The sequence below is a fragment of the Drosophila ficusphila genome, unplaced genomic scaffold, assembly GCF_018152265.1.
Source record: "Drosophila ficusphila isolate 14025-0441.05 unplaced genomic scaffold, ASM1815226v1 contig_198, whole genome shotgun sequence".
NCBI lineage: Eukaryota > Metazoa > Arthropoda > Insecta > Diptera > Drosophilidae > Drosophila > Drosophila ficusphila.
Genome location: NW_025064092.1, coordinates 8,491,067 through 8,518,334, shown reverse-complemented (window position 1 = coordinate 8,518,334; position 27,268 = coordinate 8,491,067). Strand labels below are relative to the sequence as shown.

The following is a 27,268-nucleotide window of genomic DNA, read 5'->3' as shown; positions in this document are numbered from 1 at the left end:
GTGGGCCATAAATTTGATGTTCCAGCAACGGAAATTTGTTTTACTTGAATGGCGAGTGCGCTCTTGTTTGCAGGATACCAAAGGCAATAGCGGCTGAAAGGGACCACTGCACTGAAAATACAAATAAGTAACTTCAAAAAGCCATCAGAAGAATCTTTTAGGAAGTGAGAAAGAATTTAGCTTGAGAGCACCTGAGCATATCAAAATGATTTTAAATTAAGTTGTACCTCGCATAGCTTAGCTTCTCAAGTTTAGAGAGTGTATTTCTTTCGGTGTATAAAATAGGGAAAAGGGGCGGGGGAAGTGGCGGGGGCCATGGGCATGACCCATACACCTTTTGACACCATCGCCTGAGTGCATTTGGGGCCGAACCGACTGCTGTTGTTGATGGCAACTAAGAGAATGGCGGAGTGGTCAAGGGGGGTGGCTCAAAAGGGCGTATAAATGTGGCAACCAAGGGGGAAAGGCTATAAACGGTATGCAAGTGGCGGCCAAAAGCGAGGAATCCGACGGTGGTGGTGGAAAGGGAAAGAGGCACCTGATGATGATGCGATCCCCTGGTCGCATCCATGATGCAGGTTGCAAAACGAAGCCGGAGTAATTCGTGCCATAAGAACTGCAGTGGTAATTGATTGATGTGCGTACTCGACGCGAAGCTTAAAGTGTTATCGTTTGCAGACAACGATTATTTATCGAAGGGATAACAAGTGTCTATCGGCAAAAAGGCAAATTGATGAATGCTATGTTTTTGGGGTATTAAACTGCAGATTATTTTTTCAGTTAAAGGAAGCATATTTACAATTCAAACAATATTTACATATATTCATTGATTTATCATTTATTTATTATTAAAGTGTTAAAGTGTTTTCTGACCTTGGTCGCTTTGTCCATTTAAAGTAAACACTCAGGTTGAGTTAACCGATAACCCTTTTTCATTTGAACCATTTTCCCTCCGCCTGATTGTTTCTAAATTCAAATAAAACACCAGATTTTCTTGGCAATCTTCTGCATACGCAATTGTCCGTCGTTGAGTATTCAATATCGGCTTTGATATAGATTCCCAGCTCTGTCCTTTCAATTACCGAAACTAATTCGATAAGACTTCGATTGCTGACTCTGTCGAGGATTTCTCAATTGGCATTTGTCAGCATTTGGGGACCCCTGCAAGCCCGTCGATTGGGTCCTGCCTCAATTTTAAATATTGGTTTGTGGAGGGCCAAAACTTTTAAGCCCCAACATCCATCTATCGACAGGGGGGATTTCCCGCACCTTTTCTCAAATTTCCCCGGCCTCTATGTTGCCAGTTGTCGGGTTTCCCAGGGAAAACGCCGTGTGCGTTTTTCCTCTCTCTCTCTCTGTCACTTGTACGGTAATTTCGTAGGCCAAAAAATAAAAGGAGCACAACAACAGCACAAGAAATAACAAAAAAAAAAAAAAAAAAAAAAAAAAAAATAAGAAATGAAGGAAGGCAAAAAAGCAAGCCGAAAGTCAAATATTGATAGAGCAAAACAACAAACGAAGCTATTTGCTTAGCCCGAATGGCCGAGACGCACACATCCAGGGCTTTATAGCGGCCTATAGCATATATAGTACATACTCGTACACATCTGTATGCAGGGATACATCGACACGACTTTCCACTTGTGAAAATGCTATAAAATAAAATTTGCAAAAATTTTCTGCTGATCTTGGCAGTTCATGCCAATGCGAAAAGGCCAGAAAGCAAATATAGGGCCAAGAGAAAACCCCACCCACCCAACCATCCACCCATCCACAGCCAACATTGCCACCCCCGCCCTTGCAAATGTGCATAAAAATGGGGGCGGCTGGGGGGCGGGGCAGTTTGCAATTGCGTTAGTCAGCAGACTGCCGGAACATTTGTATTAACATGACATCCTGCCAACGAACCAACCAAAAGCCAAAGAACCAACGAACCACCCACGCCTTGTCCTTGTCCTTGCTTATTATTATTATTATTATTGTTTTTGTGGGTTGTGTTTGTTTGTTGGTTTTCTTTTTTTTTGGGAGGGGGATGGAGGAAAGAGCCGGCCAGGCAGGTCTTCATTGTTCTCTGCCGGGCAGCCGGAGCAATATGATTATGATTATTGGTCCGTGCTTCTGGCCAGAGGACTAAGCCACTCGAGTACTCGAATGCATCGCCATGTTCCGAGTCCGCATATCCTGCAAAGGACTCGAGCTCTGTAAAGTGTAATGGGCCTTTGCGGGTGCTCTAAAATACAACTTCATATCTCTTTTATTTTTTAAAGGGTAATAAAGAAGCATACAGAATTTGCTTCGGATTTTTGGATTTTCTTAATAAAGGAAACCAGCTCCATCACTTTTCCATAATAGAGAAAAAGCCTCTCTTGAAAATACAAATATATTCTATATTTTGAATCTTGCTTATTAAACAGCTAATTGCTCTGCAAATTTATTTGATTTGAAAACCATTGTTTTAAGGGAAACCTGATATAAGGTTATGGTTTTGAGTCACATCGAGGGTATCGCCTATTCGATTTTCACTCAACCATACTCGTCCTCGTTCTCGGCGTGAGTTCTATGATTGTCTTGGGCATAAATGCGAATTTATAGGCAGCATGCTCCTGCCGCTCCTCGAGATTCCTTCGGCTGTCGCTGGCACAATAAATAGGACTCCGGATCGGGATCGGCCAATCCCCTGGACAGCAATAAGACAAGTAATTTAGTTGCAAAATAATTTTAAATTTCATTTTCCACTTTCACACAGAAAAGGAGATGGAGAACGAAGAACGTAGAACGAGGAACTGAGTTGGGGAGTTGAAGGAACTGAGGCACCATTTCCACATTCACTATCATCAATTGCGCATCTTTGGGGCCCAGCGATTCCGTTTTATGCTCCGCCATTTTGTGTTATGTGTGGGCATAACCGAAGGACCATCGATATATAAATGGGCCTCAATGAGGAGGCTGGTTGGGCAGGGGGACTGCGAGGATAAACCGAAGTCGAAGGCAGATTAGGTCTAGTTGTTTATGGCGGGAGTGTGTGTTTAAGCTGCGACCGGGTAATTGTATTTACTTGCCCACACGCGCACATTCGATAAATAATTCACTCGCCTATCGGCTTAGTCCCCCATCCCTAATCGCGTCCATAAGCGCTGAAAGCGATTTATTTGCATAACCGATAAATACCTATCGAAACGGAATTGAGTGCGCAACTTTGTGGGCAAATTGAACTTCCCAAAGTGGAGTTGTAATGGCAACAAAGCGAACTTATTTAATGGCAGTGTAATGGGTAAATATGTGGGTGATTTTGTTTAAGTACGAGTAGTTTTATGTGAACTTACCTTATACATATTTGAAGGGCTTCTAGTCTAGGTAAAATGTCAACTAAAATAGCGTAAGATTAAAATATAGTTCAGTAATTCCGCTTTTAAATAACACATTTCAAAATGATCCCATTCAGTAGTTGGTCCCTTTCTGCCGGAACATTCAGATGTTTGAGTCTGCGCCTGCCTTCACGATATTGAAATCTTTCAATATCCTTCAATAAAATATGTAGATGCCCTCAATCCCCCACGCGTTCCCCTCCCTGTCCTCGAGTTGCCTCGATATCCCGGCAAATTGACAGCGCGGCAGCTGAGTTTTACAGCCCCCTCGAGTCGGGTCAATGGCAATATTATTAGCCATGGGCGGTGGAAGGGGGTTGAAGTGAGAGTGTGCTGGATGATGGGCCGAAGTTGGGCCACACTCCCCGGCACAGTGGTGCAAATAAATCAGCAAAATGTTGCCGAAAATCTTGCCCTAGATTGATTTATGTCCCCCCCAGCACAACAATGGCCCACTGTGCGGGGTTGGGGGGATTTGGGGGATTGAGGGATGGGAGGGGGAGGGGGAGGGGGGAAAAGGATGTATCGGATGTATCGGTGGGGGTACTGCGAAGGATGCTGAGCTGTCGCCTGCTTTGTGACACATTGACATTTTGGCCATGTGCAGAAGAAGGGGGGATTTCATTTAAATTTGCTGTCAACGCAATTACATGGTTACCAAGGTCTCCGAAATCCGCTTCCTGTTTCGTTCACTGTTGCTGATTTTGAGTGAAGAACACCCTCTTACACTAAGAGAAAAACAATCCACAAAGAAATTAATTATTATGGGATTTTGTTATACAAATTGAATTTATTATATTATTAATTACTTAAAAATTTGTAATTTGAGAAAGAAATCTATGTAGCTATGAGTATATTTGTTAGGACATAAGAACCTTTTAGTTTTTTATTATTTATTTATTTTTTTCCTGTGCATACACACCCCCATTTCACTTTTTTTTAGGACAACAGGAGCCGGAGGCACTTGAGCCCTGCCACATGTGATACACCCATATTGATTCGATTCATTTGCCGCCACAGCTTCCTTCCAATCTCGAATGACTCACTTCCCTCTGAGGCAACATTTGTTCAATAAAAAAAATAGAAGACGCGGCAAGCGATAAACCACGCCCACGTGTAAATAAAATATATATATCGCGAAACCGCCGTCAGAGAAATACGAGAAAAAGAAACAATAAAATTAAGAAATTTTCAAATTTATGCATGACACACCTGACAACAACGATTGTCCATGTGTGTGTGTGTTTGTGTGTGTGTATGATTGCCACGCCCACCTGCTCAATTTTGTACCCCGCCTCTTGTATTTTTTTCTCCACCTTCCTTAGGGAATTTCCGGCCTTAAGCTTGTTAAGCATTTTTATTGCCTCTGCCAGCTTAATTATTTTCGGTGGCCCTTGCAACATGGGGGAAATTGGAAGAGGGCAGGGGGAGAAAAGCCGGAGTGGGGTTATTCCGGGCTTATATGTGAAGTTACGGCTCATTTGGGTAATGTCAATAAGTCGGATCTCTCGGGGGAGTCGCACAAATTGACTTCTGGCAAATTAATGTGGGAAAATCCAAAAGCCAAAGGCGAAAAAAAGGAAATTGTTAATGGACAAAAAATGTCGGAGGCGAGTCTTTAAATATTCGCATAAATACCTGGCTTTTTAGTTGAACTATTCTTTAAATACGAAAACAGGATTTACTGCAAGTCTCTTTTAATGGAGATTCCATGAAATTCGATAAATACAAGAATATTACAAATTGCTTTATCCCCTTCGGTTATTTCATAATATTTTCTAAAACCTTTCCAATTAACGCCTGCATATTTGTTCACTCGCCAGGATATGGAAACGTCGCACCGCGGACGACTCTCGGGAGGATCGTGACCCTGGCGTACGCCTTCTTCGGCATCCCGCTGACCCTGGTCTACCTGAGCAGCACGGGCAGCATCCTGGCGCGGGTGGCCCGCGAGGTCTTCTCCAAAGCGCTGTGCTGCTGTTTATGCTCGAATTGTGGATACTGCTGCTACGACGAGAAGCGGATGGCCGAGAAGGAGCGGCGGATGCGACGGAAGCGGCAGCAGGAGGAGCTGCGCAAGCAGCAGGCCGTCATGCAGGAGCCCTACTACGTGCGGGACGTCTATCATGCCACGCCCGAAAAGGACGCCGTTCCGGGAGCTCCGCCTCCGAATGCCGGCGGTGCGGGAGGATCTGTCGGCGGACTGGGCGACATTGACTCGCTGAGCGCCAGCGAATCGAGGGGCTCCATGCACGGGCTGAGCATCCTGGCGCCGATCCTCCTCTGCTTCTCCATGATGATCATTTACATTGTGTTCGGAGCGGCCGTGTTGTATCGCTTGGAGAACTGGCCCATCCTGGACGGCATCTATTTCTGCTTCATGAGCCTGTCCACCATCGGTTTCGGCGACATGCTGCCGGGTCTGCGCAGGGAGTCCAATGCCACCACCTGGTTCTGCTCGGTCTACATCATGTCGGGCATGACCCTCACGGCCATGTGCTTCAATGTCATCCACGAGGAGATCGTCCACCGCATCCGCATCGTGGTGGAGTTCAAGAAGACGAGTGCCGCCAATTCCGGCGGCAGCTTGTCAAATCCTGGTGGTGGTGGTGCGGGTGGTGGTGCCGGCGGTCCCGGCGGCTCAATGATGGACGTGGCGCACGAGGAGGGCGGCCAGTATTACGTGCCCGCGTCTTGACACTACGAGAAGCGAGGGCATCTCTACCAGCGCAACCCCACCGAAGAGACACTGGTGACAGGTGAGGGTTGTTTTGGGGGAGATTACCACATGTACTCTTCACAAGGGGTTACCCAACTAAATTTCCCTTGGTTTGGTTCTTCGAGCTGGGATTAGAAATGCTGCATACACAATTATTTATATTTCAAAAAAAAAAAAAAATATATTAAATAATTTAATAAAAAAAAAAAAAAAAGACCGGCTCGTAGGACCAATTCTACTTTAAATTGATGCACAATAATAAGTTTATAACGATGAACTCCCAACCTCCACAGACACACCCACATCGCTGGTGCTGAAGGACTACGTGAACCACGAGCTGGTGCCCATCCTCACGATGGACCCGAACAGCGCCCGCTTGGCCCCCGCCCCCGTCTACACGCCCGCACCGCCCTCGTCGGCGTCTGCGATTGGCGGTGCGGCAGGGGAGGTGACCACGCCTGGGAACAGCTGCATTGCCCACGGCAGCGATCCGGGCTTGGGCTACTCCTCGCTGAGCAGTCCGCTCCTCGATGTCCTGACCACGCCCACCGGAGCAAACGCCTCCGGGGTCTACACCCTTGCCGAGGAAACGGAACTGGAGCTCCAGGAAACGCAGGTGGACAGGGAGCGCATCTAAAAGAATAAGAACGCGAAGAAAAAAAACGCCAACGATAAAAGTATTTAATCGACGGATCAGTATTAGTTAGAGATTAGCCTTAGACATAGTCCTAAAACCCTAGATCGAATTCGTATAGTGTGTAAAGTGTAATGACTACTTTTTTTTGTTTTTTTTTTTCCTGCCCCCCTAAAAATTGTGTGGGTGTTTAGGATGTAAGAGTCATAAGTGTGCGTCTGTGTGTGTAAGGGGGAGTACCCCCTCAAAAAAAAAGAAAACAAAAGAGTAAAAACCAAACCGAGTCCCGTTGGACCAGCAAAAGGATCGTAGCATAAGTCGAACTATCACTGTACATACTATTCGTATATATTGTAGCCGAGGCGAAGACACATTTCCATAGCTCCTAAGCAGATCAACCGATTGTAAACAGAGGCCCCCAGAAGATACCTAGTCAATATAGTTGAAGATACGACCCAAGATAAACCAAAACTAAGAATAGCTGTTATATTTCAAGTGATCAGTGCAGCGAGAAAATGAATTCAAACAAATTGTGGGAGGTGAGGTGATCACACTATTATTTACTATGATTGTTTTCCACAAATGTTTATTGTTTTAAAGAACCTGTTTTTTTCCAAATAATATACATGTATAATAATGTTTAATATTTGCCTAATTTTTATAGTTTACATGTAACATGTGTTACATGCTATATCTTTTTACGAGCATTTTAATAACTGTGATCATTGCAGTTCCCACTTTCTTCACTCTTTGATAATGCGAAACTAGTGTTTCTCAATGTGCGAATAAGTCTAGAAATTCACCTTTTTTTTATGCGTGTAATCAGAGAGCCCGAAACGCAACTACATAATCCGCAGTATCCATACCTAATCAACACACATTTTATACGTAAATCAAGCTTAGTAAAATTACAATATATGTACTTAAAACGTGAAAAATATGCTACCAAAAAAAGATATATATATATATATATGGAAATACGTCTAGGTAATTGTTTTTTTTTTTTTAATTGTAATAAGCATAAATGGAAGAGAGGAAAATTAAACTATGCATACATATTATCAATGAATTTGAATTCATAAATTTAAATACATGTTTGAAACTACAAAAGTAAACTATGAAACGAAAAAGAAAAAACACAACTTGCGTAACTTTGTAAATGTTGAAATATACCCCACTGTATATTTATGACAAGTGCAGCAGTGAAATAAAATCAATAAAAACTTACAAAATGTTTCTCTTTTTAAATTTCGCGCGCTTTTTTACTTTAACTTGGCAGTGGTTCTTGTCTTGACTTTTGTGCTGTTAACTTTAGCATTGCGCTGTTGAGCGCTGGAATGGCACTGTAAATAAATCGAAACCATTTGTTATAGAATCTTTGCGTTTCAGTTTTTCAGGCTTAAGTCTGACCTAGATAACTCCTAAAATTGTACTTACTGCTGTTTATTAAACATTGTTTTGTACTTTTTTTTAAACAATTTTTCGAATGTATTGACTTTAACATTTTGCACCTTTAACATTTTCCCTTTAACTGTAGTTAAGCCTTAGCACGTTAGCCAACACTAAACCACCATTTTACATTAACCGTTACAATATTTTTCGCGTGCCTTTGTTTTAATTTAAAGTTAAGAATTTTACTATAGTTCGTATGATGGATTGGATGCTGATCATATCCATTCTGATAAACTGTCTTTATGTTTCTGCACATGACGAGGATTGTCCCTCGTTGGCCGATGGGGATAGTTTGTCGCAGACACAGTTGCTAGATCACTTAACCCATGGCTGCCGGTACGATCGCTTGGAGAGGCCCATAACCTATTCGGAAACTGGACAACGCATGCCGGTGGACGTCTATATGCGCGCCTACATCTATTTCATGCAAAACCTTGAGGCCCACGATCTGCAGTTTAAGATCTATGCACTTCTGCAAATGCGGTACCTTGATCCGCGTCTCAATTTCCGAAATGTGAGCCCCAAAAGAAGACAACCGATTATGGGTGAACAACATATGAGGGACTCACTCTGGATGCCCCACATATTTCTGGCCAACGAAAGGGATTCTAGTATTTTGGGTGAGTTATAAAATAACCATTCCTCTAAATCGCAATCACTATAACAAACATTAACCCCTTGGTTTTTAGGTCTCACTGAGAAGGATATTCTCACCTCGATTTCCCCCGATGGCACCGTGATTGTCTCGAACCGAATTAAGGCCACATTATACTGCTGGCTCAACCTGAAGAAATTCCCATTCGATGAACAGCACTGCTCCACTGTTCTTGAAAGTTGGATGTACAACACCTCGGAACTGGTGCTCCATTGGGAGCAGAAACGGCCGATCACCTACGATAGCGCCCTACACCTGACCGAGTTTGTGCTGCAGCGATCCTGGTCCAATGAGACGGTGATCAATGCCGATTTGAGCGACCTACGACACGGAGCATTTGCCGGGAACTACAGTTCCCTCAGCTTCACGGTTCACCTTACTAGAGTGGTGGGCTTTTACCTGATGGACTACTTCCTGCCCTCTATGCTCATTGTGGCTATATCCTGGGTATCCTTCTGGCTGCAGGCGGATCAGGCTCCACCGAGAATCACTCTGGGCACGAGCACCTTGCTAACCTTTATAACTCTGGCTTCCGCGCAGGGTAAAACGCTGCCAAAAGTTAGCTACATCAAGGTGTCAGAGGTGTGGTTCCTGGGCTGTACCATCTTCATTTTCGGCAGCATGGTTGAGTTTGCCTTTGTCAACACCATTTGGCGTCGCAAGAATAGTGTACCCGTTAAGAAGTTGAACAGTAAACACATCCTGAAGTCCACATTATCACCGAATTTGCGAAGACGGCGCAGTCACGCGAGGTCCAGATCGTTTTCGGGAACTGCTTTTCCAAAATCCGGTGATACCAGCTCTTTGGGCGGTGCTAGTTTCAACAATTACCTAACAGTCAATCTGCCCATCACAACGATTAAGGAGGGACAGGTTCTGGATCAGCAGAGGACCAGGGGAATCCAAAAACTGGACGTTAACTTCGTGGAGAGTGCCTTCGGCTCGATGGGAGCAGCTCAGTCTACGGGAGCCATCAGTACAGCAACGAGCACACAAACGCTGACTAATAATAATCGACCGGATCCCGTTGGACACCAGGAGGAAATCGACTTGAGCGGCTGGACAACATTGACACCGCAGGAAATCGCCATGTGGATTGACAGCCGGGCGAGATTCGTATTTCCCTTGGCTTTTCTAGTTTTCAACTTGTTCTTTTGGACATTTGTCTACTGCATTTAAATTTTAAACTGTGTTTATAAGTCGTTGTAAAAAAGTGTTATTTAAAGCCTTACACCTTATTCTATTATGTTTAATTATGGTCAATGCTTTGAATTTATTGTTTGCCTGTGTTTCCTATTGTATTGTTTCTCTAATAAGAGTTTAATGTCTCGATTTTATTACATTGTTAAATAAAGAAATGCTTATGAGCAACGAAGTTTTTTTCATTCAACAAATTCTGAAAGTGTAGTAAAATGTGGAAAATAGTCTTTTACACTTATGTATGTTATGTTATTTAAAAACTTTTTTTGTCCCGCCATATATGCACACAAAAATATCGATAGAAACATCGATAGCCCGCTAAAAAAGGCGAACCTGTGCGTTAGAGCAGCACCACTATACCACTGAAATCTATATTCGTGTTCGTTTTTTCTCCCACACACACACACACGATACACGCACACAGCGCAACAATAACATCGGGCCCCAAAAAAAGACGGACAAAACTTCGTCGTGAATTGTAAAATACAAAAAAACCGCATTCGAACGCGCTGGTTTGTTTTTTTTTACGTGTAACTACGCCAAAAAAAAGCAGGGAAAGGAATTAAGCAGCAAAAAAAGAACGGTGCAGCAGCAACAACAACAGCACCCATGTATGTGCAAGTGCAAGGCAAACATAAACAACGGTGAAGAGGATAGGTGTCGTGTGTGTCCGTGCGCGCGTGTGTGTGTACAACGAAAATATTGTATAAATCAAATTTATATATAATATTTTTTGTTTTGCCATAGAGTGATCATTTAAATAAAAAGCAATAAAACATAAGTTTGTCAAAAAAAAAAAAACAAGGTATCTTTGCATTGTGTTTACAAAAAAAATATTGGACAAAAAAAAACAACAATAAATAAAGACGGTGCTTCTGAATGCTAACCGGTAAAGATAGCGGTAAACTGCGAGGGGGAAGGACAAAAACAAAAAAAAAGGCAAAGGAGGCAAATAGCAGCAGGGATAACAACAACAACGACTCCCGCCCACTACTTCCAGTGCATCTTCCTGCTCCTCCTCATCTTCCCGATTTGCGGTTATAATGGACACCATCTGTAGATTGTGCTTCCAAACGGCAACGGTATGTTAACAAAAATATGATATATACACAGACATACGATACATACGTTTGTCGATATGTACATACATAACAGTTGTGTATTTTGTTATTTCTATTGATTTTTTTATTTTTCGGGGAGTTTAAACAATTGAATTTGCGCTACTGTTTTTCTTCGATGGGAGCGACGGGAGCGGCGGTTGAAAAGCGCGCGCATTGCCCCCCTTTCCCACTTTCAAATAATAAATACATATACGTGGGCAAACAATACACACACATGCGACCCCAAACTATTGCTGAACAATTTTTATTTTTAGCCAACTCAGCCCGAAAAGTTGTTCAAGCCGACAACTTGAAAAAATATTATTTTTACATTTTGCTTACGCTTGGCGCTCGCTTTTCACTTTGACTCCTTTTCAACCTTCCCCCTTGAGCCCCTCTGCCCTCCGCCTCCCATGAACCGTACAAAAAGAAATACATAATAAAACAAAATGACAGAAATTGCGCCAAGGCAGCCAAGAGACAGTGGCTGCGAGGGGGTTTAGTTTTAGGGGTTTTTGATAAATAACAGTGAAGTGGGGATTTTGTATTTTGTGATACTGATAGCTTTTTAAGAAGTAAAAATTATACCCATATAAGAAATAAACACACAGATGCCAATAGTAATCAGTATATGATTACTTATAATTTTTAAATTTTAGATTGTTCTGTGGAATCTTAAACTTTAATTATATCTAGAATAAAAACCCTTGTTTTCCTTGATTAAATTGTAAATAAATAAATACGCAATGGAATTGCTTAATTCTCGAACCCCTTTTTTTGGATACGCTACTGCTTCGATTGCTGGCAGAGCGGCGGCAAAACAAAACAAAAAGCGAAAGAATAACAAAACGTTGTACCGAAGAAAAAAAATAACACGAAATGAAAACAACAACAACCTGGTGCTGTTATTGTTGTAGTATTTTCTTTTTTCTTCTTTTTTTTATTCTCACATGAATGTGTATGTGTCTGCGTGTGTGTTTATCTTCTTGGTTGTTATTTCTAGTTGGATGGGAAAGAAAAATGGTAGAGGGGGAATGAGGTTGAGCTGCCACAATAAATAAAAAGCATTATTGCTATTGCGTTTTGCCTTTGCTTTTTTGCTACGTTCAAAAACTCCAATCGGAAGACTTTTTAATGCTGGGTTCGTTTTTCGTCCCGTTTTACAGTTATTCCAGGTGCCCGGCTATAGCATACCCACGTGCGTCCGCTGCTCGGAGCAGTTGACAAACAATTCCAACTTCCATCAGTCGGCGGCAGCAGCGGCCGCAGTCGCTGCCTCAGCCACTGCTGCAGCCGCCGCCAGCGCAGCAGCAGCGGCCACCACCTCCTCAACGGCATCCTCCAGCGACAGCGACGCCGTCGCGCAGCAGCATCCTCAGCAGCAGCAGCACCAGAACCCGCAGCAGCAGCAACAGCAACAAATGCAATCATCCAGTTCTTCCGAGAACCTACAGTCGCAGGACGACTCTGAAGAAGTAAGTCCTTTCTGAAAAACGAAGATACAGTTAATATAGTGTTTGACAAGTTGTGGTCAAAGAAAAATGAAAGGAAAAATAATTTACATGCATATAAGTACATATCTACATAAATATGTATAACTCCGTTCTTTTAGTTTATCAATTCTAAAACCATTCGATGAAGAATATTCTTAAGATATTTATTTTTTGATCAGAGTAGGATGAAGGTATGCACGACGAAAATATGTCCGGAAATAAGAACTCTTCCAAAAACTAAGGTTCATGATTTTATGGGTTGAATAGCATGATAAACTCAAAAGTACATACATTTGTGTGTACATAAATACATACATATATACTTTTTTATGTGATTAGATAATATAATAATAAGGTAAAATAAGAAAGTAACTTAGTCAATAGGAAAAACATAAGTACATATTAAATAAACTACATCTGTGTGTCAGTATCTATGTACTGATATACACATGTACAACCTATTTTTAAAATCCAATTAATAAAATTACATTCTAAAATATGGATGATAACCAATTCAAAACTAATTACCAAGTCCAGGTTAGCTGGAAAGCCCCTTTGATTTACTCCAGTTGGATTGGTTGGGGGCTTAAATACCCACTCTCCCCCTTTGGGGAGACACACCCCTGGGAATTTAACTCCCGCTCCTTCTGCTGCACTTGTTTATTATTGTTGTGCTATTTTTCTCTCTTTTTACTTTTTACTACTCCCCCACTCACAAAAGGAATACATAAATACATACATACTGCACATTCATAGCTCTGCTTCTTATTCCACTTCTTATTTCGCCGTTTCTTTGCATGTTCTTGTTGCCTTTCTTTTCCATCATGCAACAGAGAACTGCAAAAAAAAAGTATAAATAAATTAAGAATGGGTCACGTCGAATTTAGGGAATACTCTTTTTTTTTTTAATAGTAATACACATAAGCCAACAATCGTATTTAAAAATTTAAACTTTTGGAATACCCACATACTCAATAAGCTTTGCTTTTTAAAAAAAACCCGATTGTGGTTATCCAAAATTTGTTATTTTTTTTGTAGTCTTGTTTTTTTTTATCATAAAGTAGGAAATATTTTTTTACAAAACGCCTAGAAAAATATCTAACTACAGAGTATATTCTTATCCACTTGCTACTTTTTGCACTGCTCATTTTCTTGTTTTCCTTTATATTTATATATATGTATATATACACATATATTTTGTGCTTCTTTTTCCATTAATATCTGCTCTGCGACGTCGACGTCGAAGCCGGCGTATCTCGGCGTTTTTGTGAGCTGTGTAAAGCGGAAAAAATTCATTTTCAGTTGACGCTATTGGTGTGTGGGTGTGCGTAGCACGCAAAAAAACAAGAAAATACAAGGAATAACACAATAATAACAATAAATAAAAATAGTGAAAAATATTAAATATAATTCGAGTGATTCCGCAATAAACAAGCTGAATTCGCACGGGAATTTGCAATCCGTTCTTTTGGCCGCCAGCTTGTTGAGCGTAAGTGGGAGGGGAATAGTGATATTGTGTGGTTAATTAAGCTATTCTAGTGCCAGATTTGAATACATTCGTGTCAAGTTTAAAATGTCTTATAAATAACGAAAAACTGGAGTAAATAAAAAAAACAAACAGTAAACAAAACATCTACTTTGTACCTATTCTTCAAGGTGGATCTGATATTCAACGAGGAGGGCTCCTGCCCGCTATGCAACAAAACTTTCTCGCGCAAATCCTCGCTCATGACGCACATACGAAATCACTCGGCGGAGCGTAAGTTTGTGTGCACCTACTGCCACAAAGGTGGGTTAATATACACAGTTTTTATATACCTTTTGATAAATCCGAACGATTCCTTCGACTCACAGGCTTTACGCAGGCTGCTAACTTGCGGAACCACGAGCGAATCCACACGAACGATCGGCCATATCAGTGCGTGGATTGTGGAAAGACCTTCACTCAGATCACCAACCTGAACAATCACCGTAGACTTCACACTGGAGAACGACCTTTCGTCTGTAATGAACCGGAGTGCGGTCGAAGTTTCGCCCAGGTGAGATTAGGAGAACATACTGTAGTTTAAATACTCCTAAGAAAGCATGTAGTAGTTTTCTAGTTAGTTGCCTCACATACAATCCACGATTTAAATTCTCTCTCAATTGCAGGTGACGAATCTGAACAACCACATGAAGTCGCACCACAAGGTGCAGCAGTACTGTTGCAACATGTGCAATAAGAAGTTCACGCAGGTGACCTCGCTGAACCAGCACCTGCAGGCGCACGCCGGGGTCACCGGCTACTATTGCCCTCGCTGTCCGGAGAAGAACTTCAAGCTGCAGTCGCAGTTGCACACGCACATGAAGACGCACGGACTGGCCTTTCCCTACGAGTGCGACAAGTGCGACGAGAAGTTCCTGCAGCAGGCGCACCTCGATCAGCACCTCAAGATGCACGACGAGTTCAAGTTTAAGTGCGACATCTGCCCGAGCAGCTTCAACCAGGAATCGCTGCTGAAGAAGCATGTTCAGCGGCACGTCGAGGGGCGCTACCTCTCGTGCCCGGTGGCCAACTGCACCGAGTCCTTTGCGGTGCGCCAGCACCTGTCCAAGCACCTGCTCACCAACCACGCGCACCACGAGCTGCCGCCGCCAAAGCGCTCCAAGAAGTCGGTCACGTTGCAGACGCCGCAGCAGCCGCTGGCGATGATCGGCCAGCCGTTGTCCCTGCAACACACGACGGGGCAGCGTAAGTTCAAGATTGGCTAGAGTCCTATTTAATAAATCACTCAATATTTCACTAATCACTGTTCTCACTTCTCCAGGTGGTCGCCCGCCGAAGAACAAGAACAAGGCGGCCACGCTGGCCGCCACGGCCATCAAGATTGAGATAAACGAACCGCTCCACAGCCAGCATATCAGCAGTGTCAGCGGCCTGTCTATCCAGCAGCAGATCAACCAGCACATGCAGCAGCAGGCGGCACAGCAGCAGGCGGCGCAGCAACAGCAGCAGCAACAACAGCAACAACAGCAGCAACAGCAGCAGCAGCAACTGCTGCACCTGCCGATGGGTCAGGCGGTCAAGGCGCGCTTTATACCCACTAAGTAGGATAGTTAAGGATGGAAAGGTCTCTCTAAGCTTAAGCCCCGAACGATCGATCAGCTGCTAAAATCCCTGATTAGCCTAGCCATAGCCAAAGTAGCATCACATCCAACCAACCACACACTCACCCACAGAAACTACACAGGCAAGACATGATATTGCGGATTGTTCGAAAGCCTCTAGAGTCCCCAAGTAGTTTTGGTTGTCTGAAATTGTAAAAACTATCTTAAAAATTGTATTACAAAAATAATTATAATTAGTTAAAAAGCATAGGTATCTAACTTAAATTCTAGGGCGTGCTAAATGTGTTTTATACTTAGAAATAATTTCAATCAATTATTCATTATTCAATTATTCAATCAATCAATTATTCAATCATTATTCAGAAATTTCCACAAAGAAGAAATAGCACCCCACATTTTTTAACAAAATTGTTTGAAATGGACTCTGGACTCTTTGAGCATCTCCAATTTAGAGTCCGGCGGCAAGCTGCTGGTTCAGTTTGGTGTCTGTCTCCTTTTTTCTCTCACGTTTCCAACCAAAGCAATAGACAACCCAAATATCCCTCAAATAAATTTAAAAGAAATAATAAATCCAGCTATCCTATAGAACAAAAAGCAGCACCAGATGGACAGACAAAAACTCAACTGACTCCAAATTATGCACATAAACACATCCACATCTATATATATTATATATACATGAGATCAGGTTGAGGATATGTAACTTAAATCGAATTAAAATTTCAAAAAATTGCAATGGCACAGCGAAACGGAAATAAAATGTTGAAAAAATCAGAAAGTAAATACAGATTACCTATACTTAAAATTAATTACGCATAGAGAAAAAGCAACAAAAACAAGAAGTAACAAAAAATTCGATTGAATTTGGAATGTATTTATGTTAAGCATTAGCTTAAGTGTTTTTATTTTTTTTTTTAATAAACCATTACAAAAAGCAACCTAAAGAAATGAAACAAGTTAAGGCAAAAACGAAATTGTTTTTTGATTTTACTAAGGGGATGGTTGAAACTGATAATAAACAAGGGAGTTAGCAAATAGCAGACTTGGGCAGTTTTATATACATATATAATTTATTTGCAAATACATTCCATTTAAAAAAGATAATAAATTTACATTGAGCTTAGGCTAGACGAGCAGAGGCGATGAGGCTAACGAGAAACGATCAGCAAGTCGGGCTCAATTCGAGATGAGTATATTTGGCTCGATGGAGTGCAGGACGTTGAATCCTTTGTGGAGGATGCAGGTGCGCTGGACACCGCAGGCCAGCAAGAAATGCGAGAACTGTAAGGAAAGAAGAAGATTACTCCTGGTTGCACAGACGATTTCGCCTCATTTTTTTTGTGGACAGTCTCACCTCCACGGAGTGCTGATGGATGTTGCTCACGCAGACCACGATCTTGCCACGGAGTTGAGACTCCAAGTGCGGCACCTGGAGCGCGTCCAGGCGCTGTTCGCCCAACTGGACGGTGGCGAACGGAATGTTGATGCTGTGCGGCACGTGGACGCGTCCGAACTCCACCACACTGCGCAGATCGACGAGGGCCAGCTCCGCCGGCGAGTTTTCCAGCAGAAACTGCACATCCTTGCCGCTGATGCGAGGGCATTGTTCCTTTTGCAGGTGCTTCAGTTCCACGTCCGCAACGCCAATGTCCTGCAAGGTTTCGTTTTTGTTATAAAGCTGCTTATCCGATTGGGTTGAGCAAAGACTAACCAATGCCTGCGGCGGTTGGAGACGCAGGGCGTGCTGGCGGTGAGTAATACTCTTCGGCGTGGCCTCGTACATCTTCTGCGACTCCAGCACACAGCCATCCATCACAATGTCCGGCAGGTCCGAAAAGAGCAGGATGCACTCGTTGAAACCGGAGGTGAGCAACGTGCTCCTCAGCTGACGTAGAATAGCAATGCCAATGAAGAGCGGGTACGAACTGTCGCCCAGCATGAGTTTGTCCCACAAATGCAGGATCTTGTGCAGCGGAAAGACGTCTGCAAAGGGAATTGAGTGGCATTAAAAGCTGGAAACTCTTCCAATTACGAAGTGTGTGTGTTAAACTCACGCGAAAACATCGTGAGGAACCAGGGAATGGCGAACAGCTCGGGTATGAAGTTAATGCTGGCCAAATGCTGAGCGAGGAGCGGTTCATGGAAGGCGGTCAGCTGTGAGAACTTGCTCAGGTACTCCTTAATCACTGCCGAATTGTCCTTGAGGAAAAACCATTGCAAATACTTCGGAATAAACTTGAACAGGCTGAGAAAGGCCAGCTCTAAGAGAAGCAATCGAATATAGGGTTACAAATTTAAGATATTGTAAAGGAACTAAAGCAAGCTGAACCCACCTTCGTTGTTAAAGTTAAGATAGAGAAACGGCGCCGTCAGCGAGTCCAGTCCCTGCCAGTAGACATATTGCGGATGGGCGGTGACCCAGGCCTTGAGCAGCCGCCTCAGCTTGCGATGGCCATCGGGCGAGGAGAGCAGCTCGTCGTACTGGTGGCAGCGCGGTATGTCCACCTCTATCTGCCGGTCCGTGCTGGTGGCCGTGAACTTGTCGATCTTCGCGTAACTTCCGTTCGGCACCACCTCCAGCAGGGCCGCCCAAATGGGACCCCGCAGTAGCGGCGGCACATCCACTGCCGCCTCGCGTTGCAGGTGCTCCGCTGTGTGCGGATAGCCTTGCAGGAGTCGCGTAAACAGTCGCACCCGCTGGAACTGGTACTCGATGTCCTTTTCGCGGATCACCAGCGGCAAATCCTGCAGTTCGCGGGCAAAATGGGCGGGAAAGCGCGGCGAGTGCAGCAGCGGAAAGTAGACGGCGGCGGGCAAGCGACTCAGTCGCTGGAGCAGCGCCTTCAGGCGCAGCGGCACCACGCGATCGTCCATCAGCTGGGCCTGACTTCGCCCGGGACAAACGCTGGCGCCGCTCAGTCGAACGATCTGCGGCAGGCCCAAAATGGGCGCCTCACTCCGGATAAGACCCTCTTTTTTCAGCTCCGCTTGGACATCGCCGCCAGCCAGTTGCCAAAGGTGGTAGATCTGCGACAGAGGACATCGCAGGAGTAGAGGTAAATGCTCGGTTTCCACGCTTAATGCTTGGGTTTTTTCCTTTTTCAAGTCCAAAATTACTGCCTCGAATAAGGCATGTTTTATGAGCTCCTCCGGCTGCGGTCTCCTTTTGGGAAGGACACTCAAACAGCTTTCGAGCAGCTCGCGCAGGCTGCTGTCCATTTCCGCATATCGTTCGTGGCACTGATGCTCCCGCGCAATCTTCTCCAGCACCCCGTTGCTCCGGCCAAAGGCGAGGATCTTGCGGATCACATTTGAGATTTTCAGCTTTGGCCACAGTTCGATTTGAAATATCAGCTCCACTATCAGCATGGCTAGCGACCAAATGTCGCTCTTGACGTTGCCATTTAGCCCGAGCAAGCGCTCCGGTGCCATGTAGCGAATATTGCCAATGGGAAAGGGCACATAGGCACCGCCCTTGGTCATGTGATGCAGTCCGTAGTTGAAGAGCTTCACCCGCTGGCAGTCGTCGGAGAGGAGAACGTGCTTCGGCTCCAGGTTGTGGGCCACCAGATGGTGTTGGCTCAGAACGTCAATGCCGCAGGCCACCTGGTAGAAGATCCTCAGGATCTGGGCGATCGCAAGTGGAGGATGTCGCTTGGCGTAATCCTCCAGGGACAGGCCCAGATACTCTGAAACCACTATCGTGCGTTCTGAAAAAGAAAGAGCGTTTTTCGGCTTAACTAATTGACTCAAACTATGCCATAGGATTGATGGGGGCTTTCAAATTTGACGAAAATGTTTCTATTTGTGGGTGTTTTATACGGGTTTTGGATGCTTAGTACGTGGCCCTAGGAGACGATTTGGAGTTTCTAGTAACCCACCATGCTTGCCGCGAATCACATCAAGGTACTGGCACAGGTGTTCGTCCTGTAGTTCCTTCAGCTTTTGCGCTCTTCCCAGGATTGCAATAGAATTTGGTGTTAGGGGCAATCCATTGCTGCCGCACACGTCGCCAGGATGTAATTTTGCGAAGAAGGTGATGGCGCACAGGCGGCTCTCCCTTTCCCGCTCCCGCGTGCTTCCCATCGTCCAGGGCAGGATGCTCCACGATTGGCGGTTGCAAATCGGTTCGATTTTCAAAAGAATTTACGACAACATCAGCAACAATTTGTGGCAGCGGATGGCAAATCAGCTGATGGCGTTGCCAGACCAACGTAAGTGCAACGCCCCCAAATTCGGAAGCTGTTAAAATTGTTAAGAAATCATTACCTTAAAGATATGAGTACTTTATTTTAAGTTAAGTTTACGTTTTACCTAGGGCTTAAATAGTTTGATGTTTTTCAAAGCAACCAACTCATGAGAACGCTTAAGGAGGATAAATGCAGGCGGTGCTGCCAGACATGGAAACGCCCCCCATATAAACAGCCGCTACGCTTATGCGGAATTCTTATTGGAAACATTATTTGCCTATAAATAAATGAAAATATTGTTTTTTTACCCTTGTAGAGGGTATTATAATTATAGTCAGCAGTTTGCAAAGCAGTGAAGGAAACACCTCAGACCCCATAAAGTACAAAATTCTTGATCAGCATCACGATCAGAATCGAAATACGTCTGTCCTTCTGTATATTTTTGATCAGCATATCGGTCGGATGAGGCGACTATATATGTACATATCTCCCACAGGAGGTGTAAAAAAAAAACGGGAAACAAATAATCACGCCGTTGTTTTTGATCATATCGATTTAAATTACGATAAGGTGTTTTTTAACTACTATGGAATTTCGAATAAAATTTTATTTAAATCGGATGACTATAGGATATAGCTGCCATTGAAAAGATCTAAAATTCTGTATAGAATTTATAGAAAAAAAATGTAAACTTCGTTGTTTTCTTAAAATTTTTAACTTAACATGAACTATAAAAAAAATTTATAAAAATCGGACAACCATCGAAAAATCCATACAAAATGTATGAAACAAAATACTATCGGTGTTATTTTATCATAAAATTGCGAAAATATTATAATCAAAAATGTAAACTTCGTTGTTTTCTTAAGATTTTTAACGTAACTTGAACTATGAAAAAAAAAAGGGGTGTGTCCAGCCTACGCACGACAGAAGTGAAACTTCTTCATCACTACTCATTTTTATACACTTGCAGAGCAAAAGGGTATTATAATTTCAGTCAGAAGTTTGCAACGCAGTGAAGGAGACACCTCAGACCCCATAAAGTATATATATTCTTGATCAGCATCACGATCTGAGTCGAAATACGTCTGTACGTCTGTCCGTCTGTCCATCTGTCCGTCTGTTCGTTTCCGCGCAAACTAGTCTCTCAGTTTTAAAGCTATCTTGCTGAAACTTTCCCAAAAGGTGTGTAGTTATTGCACGCAGTATATAAGTCGGAACGGGCCGGATCGGCCGACTATAAAGGATAGCTCCCATACGAGGGAATGAAATGAAAAATTCTCACGCCGGTGTTTTTCGTCAGATCTACTTGAATTCTTCAAGATGGCGTTTTCTAACTGTTATTGAATTTCGGATTAAATTTGATCAAAATCGGATAACTCTATCATATAGCTGCCATAGGAGAGATCGAAAATTATATATGGGTGATTCCATATCAGATTTACAGTCGATATCGGGAAATTCGATGAGATATTTTTTTCATGCTCTTTATTGAAAATAAATCGACACGTATTTTTTTATTTGGCTCAGAAAATTTTTTTGACAAAGTTATGATTATTTGAATTTTTGATGAACTGCCCTTTTTTTGATGACAGTCGCGTTTTCCAGCCCCAATAACTCGAAAACCGTACGTCGCAGAAAAAAAATGAATAGGAAGTAAAAATTTCATCCTTCCTTCTTCTTTGCAAAACTTTCGTGAAAAAATTTTTTAAACAATTTTTCACCACAAAAAGTTCAAATGTTTATAACAAATTCATTTTTCTCCAACTTGGACATTTTTGATTTTTTTTTTTTTTCACAATAAATCCTTCAATTTCTTCTGATGAACATACTAAAATTTCAGAATGGGATCAAAATTAGTTTTTGAGTTATAGAATTTTAAAGATTATCATGCACGGTCCGCGCGTCAATTCGCTTCGCGCGCGCATAGTAAGGGTCAATAAAATGAATTTTTAATGCTATTTAATTCTATAACTCAAAAACTAATTTTGATCCCATTCTGAAATTTTAGTATGTTCATCAGAAGAAATTGAAGGATTTATTGTGAAAAAAAAAAAATCAAAAATGTCCAAGTTGGAGAAAAATGAATTTGTTATAAACATTTGAACTTTTTGTGGTGAAAAATTGTTTAAAAAATTTTTTCACGAAAGTTTTGCAAAGAAGAAGGAAGGATGAAATTTTTACTTCCTATTCATTTTTTTCTGCGACGTACGGTTTTCGAGTTATTGGGGCTGGAAAACGCGACTGTCATCAAAAAAAGGGCAGTTCATCAAAAATTCAAAAAATCATAACTTTGTCAAAAAAATTTTCTGAGCCAAATAAAAAATACGTGTCGATTTATTTTCGATAAAGAGCATGAAAAAAATATCTCATCGAATTTCCCAATATCGACTGTAAATCTGATATGGAATCACCCATATAGAATTAATGGAAATAAATTGATAACATCGTTGTTTTTTATCCCATGATTTTTTGAATATCAAGTTTTTTAACAACGTTTATATTGAGAAAAAAGTTTCATAAAAATCGGTCATCTATATCTTATAGCTGCCATAGGAAAGATCGAAAAATTTTTATCGAAATAATGGAAACAAATTTATAACATCGTTGTTTTTTTATCAGACAAGTATGATTTTTGGAATATAGAGTTTTCTTACGACTCTTGAATTACGAATTAAATTTGATCAAAATCGGACAACTATATCATATAGTCGACATTTGAACAATAGTCGAAAATACGGAAAATGAATAGAAAAATCGTCATAGCTTCGATACTGTTTAGCCTTTTTGTATTTAGTTCGACATATTTGATGACTGCAAGGGTATATAAGCTTCGGCTTGCCGAAGCTAGCTTCCTTTCTTGTTAAAATTGAAATTCTGTAGGAAACCGAATAAAAGCCTTATTATACGCTTCATTTTAGAGGTCTCGAAATGTGCTGGCGACTCTCAAAAGTTAACAAACCGATTGAGAAGAAGAAGAAGACAAATACATATCGATATGTGTTTTCATTTCTAGGTCAAATAAAATGGATAGAAATTATGGTGCCAATTAATATCTGTATGCAACCTGTTCGATTTGAATTCCTTTTGACATTCACACCTCTCACCCCTTTTTCAACTGCAACTTTGTGCGAGCGCGCTGAGAGCGAGAAAGGATAGAGGAGGATAGAGACATCGTTCGTCAGCGGTTAGAAAGGGATGGGGATCCTCGCTTTTTCGTGACGGCAATTTTCGTGACGGTAATTTTCGTGACGGTCATGAATCGGTTTTACTCCGTCCCCGAAAATCCATAACGCGCCTAAAGAAGTTTCACTTCAAAAATTTATAAAACTCGGACAACCATCGAAAAATCCATACAAAATGCATGGAACAAAATACTATCGGTGTTATTTTATCATAAAATTTTGAAAATATTATAATCATCATCATCAGTAATAGCAAAATCGTAAAAAAAAATTGATTACACCCTGGACCACCTCCCCATGCCCCCTACGTACACCCATGATATGATTAAAGACATTTTTGTTGGTGTAATTTGCTAAACCATTTATTTAATTGGGTAAACGAAAGATTGAAGTTTTGTGCTGGGGGAAAGAAGTGTAATTGGTTATAACGTGCCCTAGGCTTAAATCTCAGGTGTTGCTGATATATGTTCAAAAAATATATTAAAATGCGCGGCATCTGGCAGCTCTGCACCAATTGAAATGGAAAGCTCTTTCGCAGTTTTGCAACACTGACTGTTTGTTGTCGCCTTGTTCGTTGTTGTTGCCTCTGATTGTTGCTATTGTTATTGCCACTTGCGATTTTGTTTTTATTGCGCACTCGAAATTGTTTTGTTATTCACTAGTCAAGATACAAAAAAGCGCTTGAGATGGTGAAAAATCCAGCGCATTTACGTTTAGTTTAAGTTAGTCGCTCGTCTTGTGTGTGTGTAACGTAAATAATTAGTGCAGTTTGGCAATTGCAACTGCATCTTTTGACAAATGTGAAGAAAGGCGCATCAAAAGAACTGCAAAGACTGCAAAATAGTGCATAAATAATATTTTAAGAACGATGTCACTTTTTGTGGAGTACACGGAACCGAAATGGCGGGATTTGAATATGCGCGCATTGTCAGTCGACGAGTTTTACCTGTACCTGCGATCGCAGTTCGCTGAAAAGACCTACCTGTACACACTTTCTGATGAGTGCTATACGGTAATAAATAATATGTAACATATGCGATCGCGCAATCAGTTTCACTTTCAATTAGTTTCTTAATTCGATTTATTTGCCCAATTTATTGGCATTTTAATTCGCAGTGCCCATACACCAAAGTGAAAGCTCTGCCCGCTGCCGACGTCGCTGCCGGCGTCGATGAACCGTTACGTTTGAGTTCGGCATTTGGGCTGAATTTCAAAATATATGAATACGATCAGGGTCACTATGCCTACGATAATGTGTGAGTATCCACTGTACAGTAGTCATTGACTGAGGCTTAAATATTCAACTTTTTTTTGGAATATTAATTTATAATTTATACAAAAACAGTCACTTTAAAATCAGGGTCAATGTACAGTGAGACCTCTATTTAAATGTTATTGAAGCGTTATAAAAAAATATTATTTGGAAAGTTAGTTATAGCTATTTACCACTGCCCTGCATGTGATTTGCGTATGTGTGTTTGACTAGTTTAAGCGAAACTGCTTGGCTATGCATGCCAATTGTAATTACACCTGTTATTTTCAAGTTTAATCGGTTTTCCCGCAGCTCCTCACTTTGTTGGCTACGTCGCACCGATCTGCAGGAATTCGGCGTCTATAACCTGACCCTCGAAGCGAATGGGACCTGTGCCTTCGAAGTGGACAAGCCGGGCGTTCCAATTAATTACGGTGAGTGCTTCGCCGATCCGTAGTTCGTAATCCGTAATCCACTAATCCATAACTCATAACTCGTACACTTAAGCGTGCCACTCCAGATACTTTCATAAGAATGTACTTATCGGTATTGCTTATTTTCCGCAGCTTTTCTTGCCGTTTTCGTGCTGGTTGCCGCCCTGCTAATCACCCTGAAAGTTGTGAGTTGCCTCTGGCGTTGTTATCGCTACGATGAGGCCACTGCCGCCGCCGACAGCATCGGAGAGGCCGCCACAAAGGCCACCCAGAGGAAGCGCCTGCGCAGCCTGGACACCTTCCGCGGGTAATTGGAACCCCCCTTGGAATCTGTTGTTCCCACTAACAAACACTTTTATTTCCCCAGCCTCTCCATCGTTCTGATGATCTTCGTAAACAGTGGCGGCGGCGGCTACACCTGGATAGAGCATGCGGCCTGGAACGGCTTGCACCTGGCCGACGTGGTCTTCCCCTCGTTTCTCTGGATCATGGGCGTTTGCATACCGCTCTCGGTCAAGTCACAACTCTCACGGGGCAGCAGCAAGGCCAGGATTTGCCTGAGAATCCTTTGGCGATCCATTAAGCTCTTTGCCATCGGCCTGTGCCTCAATTCGATGAGTGGAACGAATCTGGAGCAGCTGCGTCTCATGGGTGTCCTGCAGCGTTTTGGAGTGGCGTTCCTTGTGGTCGGGGTGCTTCATACTTTGTGCAGTCGCCGGGATCCCATAAGTCCGCAACGATCATGGCAGCGGGCCGTCCATGATGTGTGTCTCTTTAGCGGAGAACTGGCGATATTGCTCGCTCTGGTGGCCACCTATTTGGGTCTTACCTTTGGCCTGCGAGTGCCAGGATGTCCGCGAGGCTATCTGGGACCAGGTGGCAAACACGATTATAATGCCCATCCGAATTGCATTGGCGGAGCTGCAGGCTATGTGGATCTTCGGGTTCTGGGCAATGCGCACATCTACCAACATCCCACTGCAAAATACGTCTACGATTCCACTGCCTTCGATCCAGAGGGCATATTTGGTGGGTTTAAGTCCTTTCACCTGTTCGTTAAATAGTTTTGACTTAACACCTTTTTACCGTTTTTAGGCTGCATTTTAAGCGTGGTTCAGGTGCTCCTTGGTGCCTTTGCTGGCGTCACCCTGCTGGTTCATCCCACCTGGCAGTCGAGAATCCGTCGCTGGCTGCTGCTAGCCTTCCTGTTGGGCATTGTTGGTGGCGCCTTGTGCGGATTCTCGCGTGAGGGCGGCGCCATTCCGGTGAACAAGAACCTCTGGTCGCTGTCCTTTGTCTGCGTCACTGTGAGCCTGGCTCTGGTGATCCTTTCGCTGCTCTACTACTTCATCGACGTGCGGGAGACATGGAACTGGTCGGGCTATCCGTTCACCGAGTGCGGCATGAACGCCATCGTGATGTACGTGGGACATTCCGTGCTGCACAAAATGCTGCCCTGGCACTGGAGGATCGGGGAGATGAACACGCACTTCATGCTCCTGCTGGAGGCCACATGGAACACCCTCGTCTGGGTGGGCATCGCCCTGTACCTGGACGCCCAGGAGTTCTACTACAGCCTGTAGGAGTGCAGCAATATCCACGTGCACAATTCAATTGCCAAATACGTTAGTTTTTTGTACATAGTGATTTTTACGGGATATTTTGTTAACAAGCTCAAAGTCCAGGATAAATGTTTAGTATTTTTAACATAATTCCGAATTTTTTACGTTGTAAGAAAGCAAATTAAGATCAATAAAAGTAAACGATCTATTAGACTCCAAATAAAAGTTATCTTTCTATAAATTAATTGCATTGCATCAGAAATCTATTATTATTTAACGAAGTTTCAACCACCAGTCATAAGAAAAACATGGTTTTTATTCAAGTATTTTATTTGTATTTAAATAAAAAAACATTTTCTTGTAACACACATATATTGGTTTTCTTTTCGATTTTTATGTTGCTTTTAATCGTTTTGTATTTTTTTTGTTTGTTTTATGTTTTTTGTCTGTTTGTTTAGGCATTCCTAAGGCTACAATTTGTATGTGTTTCTGTGTGTTTGTTTGGGTGGTTTTATTCCCTCTTTACTCCTAAAAAAAAACTTAAAAAGGGGAAACTTTGTGTTCGATTACAGACTACTAGGGCACTGAACGAATTACTACACGTCCAACTACTGCCGATAAATCGCTTTTTAAAAATGCTTCTTCGTTTCATCCAGCTTAAGATGGAAATGTGAGAGTGGCAGACGATGACTGAGTTGAGCAACTAGACAAAACAAGTCAGTAGGCTGGCTTAAATCGTATGTACATAAACTAACTTCTAAGGTGCAAAGTTTAAATATTACCCTAAAATGATATGGTAGGAGCTGGCAGCTACTGCTTCGGCTGAGTATTTCTACAAAGAATGTCTGTTGTGGGGGTGAGATGGATACAAGTAAATGTATGTACAGTATGCCCCGCTCTTTGTGGGCACATTCTAGAA

General features: G+C 42.6%; 5 protein-coding genes across 7 annotated transcripts in view; 4 read left to right on the top strand and 1 right to left on the bottom strand.

Annotated features, from left to right (window-relative positions):
• Window positions 1-6,461, top strand: part of LOC108101777 — a 69,998-nt gene extending 63,537 nt beyond the window's left edge. For both annotated transcript variants that reach the window (XM_017206251.1, XM_017206252.1), the window contains 2 exons: window positions 5,189-6,124; window positions 6,378-6,461. In XM_017206251.1, coding sequence (XP_017061740.1) covers window positions 5,189-6,063 — 875 coding nt within the window. In that variant the 3' untranslated portion in view covers window positions 6,064-6,124; window positions 6,378-6,461. The remainder of the gene's footprint in view (window positions 1-5,188; window positions 6,125-6,377) is intronic.
• Window positions 6,462-8,278: 1,817 nt separating this feature from the next.
• Window positions 8,279-10,196, top strand: LOC108101778 (pH-sensitive chloride channel 2). Its single transcript, XM_017206253.2, has 2 exons — window positions 8,279-8,790; window positions 8,860-10,196. The coding sequence occupies exons 1-2, from the start codon at window positions 8,367-8,369 to the stop codon at window positions 10,002-10,004; spliced, it is 1,569 nt and encodes a 522-aa protein (XP_017061742.1). The 5' UTR covers window positions 8,279-8,366; the 3' UTR covers window positions 10,005-10,196.
• Window positions 10,197-10,792: 596 nt separating this feature from the next.
• On the top strand, window positions 10,793-16,695 carry LOC108101775 (gastrula zinc finger protein XlCGF8.2DB). Of its 2 annotated transcripts, XM_017206249.2 has the most exons (6): window positions 10,793-11,107; window positions 12,292-12,600; window positions 14,275-14,407; window positions 14,473-14,657; window positions 14,770-15,349; window positions 15,426-16,695. In XM_017206249.2, the coding sequence occupies exons 1-6, from the start codon at window positions 11,069-11,071 to the stop codon at window positions 15,707-15,709; spliced, it is 1,530 nt and encodes a 509-aa protein (XP_017061738.1). In that variant the 5' UTR covers window positions 10,793-11,068; the 3' UTR covers window positions 15,710-16,695. The 2 variants fall into 2 exon arrangements, with proteins under 2 accessions (XP_017061738.1, XP_017061739.1); XM_017206250.2 differs by lacking the exons at window positions 10,793-11,107; window positions 12,292-12,600 and adding an exon at window positions 13,950-14,107.
• Window positions 16,696-16,777: 82 nt separating this feature from the next.
• LOC108101774 (TBC domain-containing protein kinase-like protein) lies at window positions 16,778-19,954 on the bottom strand. Its single transcript, XM_017206248.2, has 6 exons — window positions 19,608-19,954; window positions 18,060-19,436; window positions 17,781-17,987; window positions 17,438-17,709; window positions 17,081-17,377; window positions 16,778-17,007 (listed from the first exon to the last, which is right to left on the bottom strand). The coding sequence occupies exons 1-6, from the start codon at window positions 19,810-19,812 to the stop codon at window positions 16,903-16,905; spliced, it is 2,463 nt and encodes an 820-aa protein (XP_017061737.1). The 5' UTR covers window positions 19,813-19,954; the 3' UTR covers window positions 16,778-16,902.
• A 3,701-nt stretch (window positions 19,955-23,655) lies between these two features.
• On the top strand, window positions 23,656-26,717 carry LOC108101773 (heparan-alpha-glucosaminide N-acetyltransferase). Its single transcript, XM_017206247.2, has 6 exons — window positions 23,656-24,113; window positions 24,218-24,357; window positions 24,666-24,787; window positions 24,920-25,094; window positions 25,155-25,816; window positions 25,883-26,717. Exons 1-6 carry the CDS (start codon window positions 23,970-23,972, stop codon window positions 26,368-26,370), a joined length of 1,731 nt encoding a protein of 576 aa, XP_017061736.1. The 5' UTR covers window positions 23,656-23,969; the 3' UTR covers window positions 26,371-26,717.
• Window positions 26,718-27,268: the final 551 nt, after the last annotated feature.

What these genes read in the sequence shown, in the direction of transcription:
- LOC108101778 (XM_017206253.2), top strand. Translation starts at nt 8,367, where the DNA reads ATGATGGATTGGATGCTGATCATATCCATTCTGATAAACTGTCTTTAT. An exon ending in AAGGGATTCTAGTATTTTGG is followed by an intron (nt 8,791 to 8,859) that starts GTGAGTTATAAA and finishes CTTGGTTTTTAG; the next exon opens with GTCTCACTGAGAAGGATATT.
- LOC108101775 (XM_017206249.2), top strand. Translation starts at nt 11,069, where the DNA reads ATGGACACCATCTGTAGATTGTGCTTCCAAACGGCAACG. An exon ending in CGCAGGACGACTCTGAAGAA is followed by an intron (nt 12,601 to 14,274) that starts GTAAGTCCTTTC and finishes CTATTCTTCAAG; the next exon opens with GTGGATCTGATATTCAACGA. An exon ending in GCAACACACGACGGGGCAGC is followed by an intron (nt 15,350 to 15,425) that starts GTAAGTTCAAGA and finishes TCACTTCTCCAG; the next exon opens with GTGGTCGCCCGCCGAAGAAC.
- LOC108101774 (XM_017206248.2), bottom strand. Translation starts at nt 19,812, where the DNA reads ATGGGAAGCACGCGGGAGCGGGAAAGGGAGAGCCGCCTGTGCGCCATC. An exon ending in TCTTAACTTTAACAACGAAG is followed by an intron (nt 17,988 to 18,059) that starts GTGGGTTCAGCT and finishes TGCTTCTCTTAG; the next exon opens with AGCTGGCCTTTCTCAGCCTG. An exon ending in GTTCCTCACGATGTTTTCGC is followed by an intron (nt 17,710 to 17,780) that starts GTGAGTTTAACA and finishes TTCCCTTTGCAG; the next exon opens with ACGTCTTTCCGCTGCACAAG.
- LOC108101773 (XM_017206247.2), top strand. Translation starts at nt 23,970, where the DNA reads ATGTCACTTTTTGTGGAGTACACGGAACCGAAATGGCGGGATTTGAAT. An exon ending in AGCCTGGACACCTTCCGCGG is followed by an intron (nt 25,095 to 25,154) that starts GTAATTGGAACC and finishes TTATTTCCCCAG; the next exon opens with CCTCTCCATCGTTCTGATGA. An exon ending in CGATCCAGAGGGCATATTTG is followed by an intron (nt 25,817 to 25,882) that starts GTGGGTTTAAGT and finishes TACCGTTTTTAG; the next exon opens with GCTGCATTTTAAGCGTGGTT.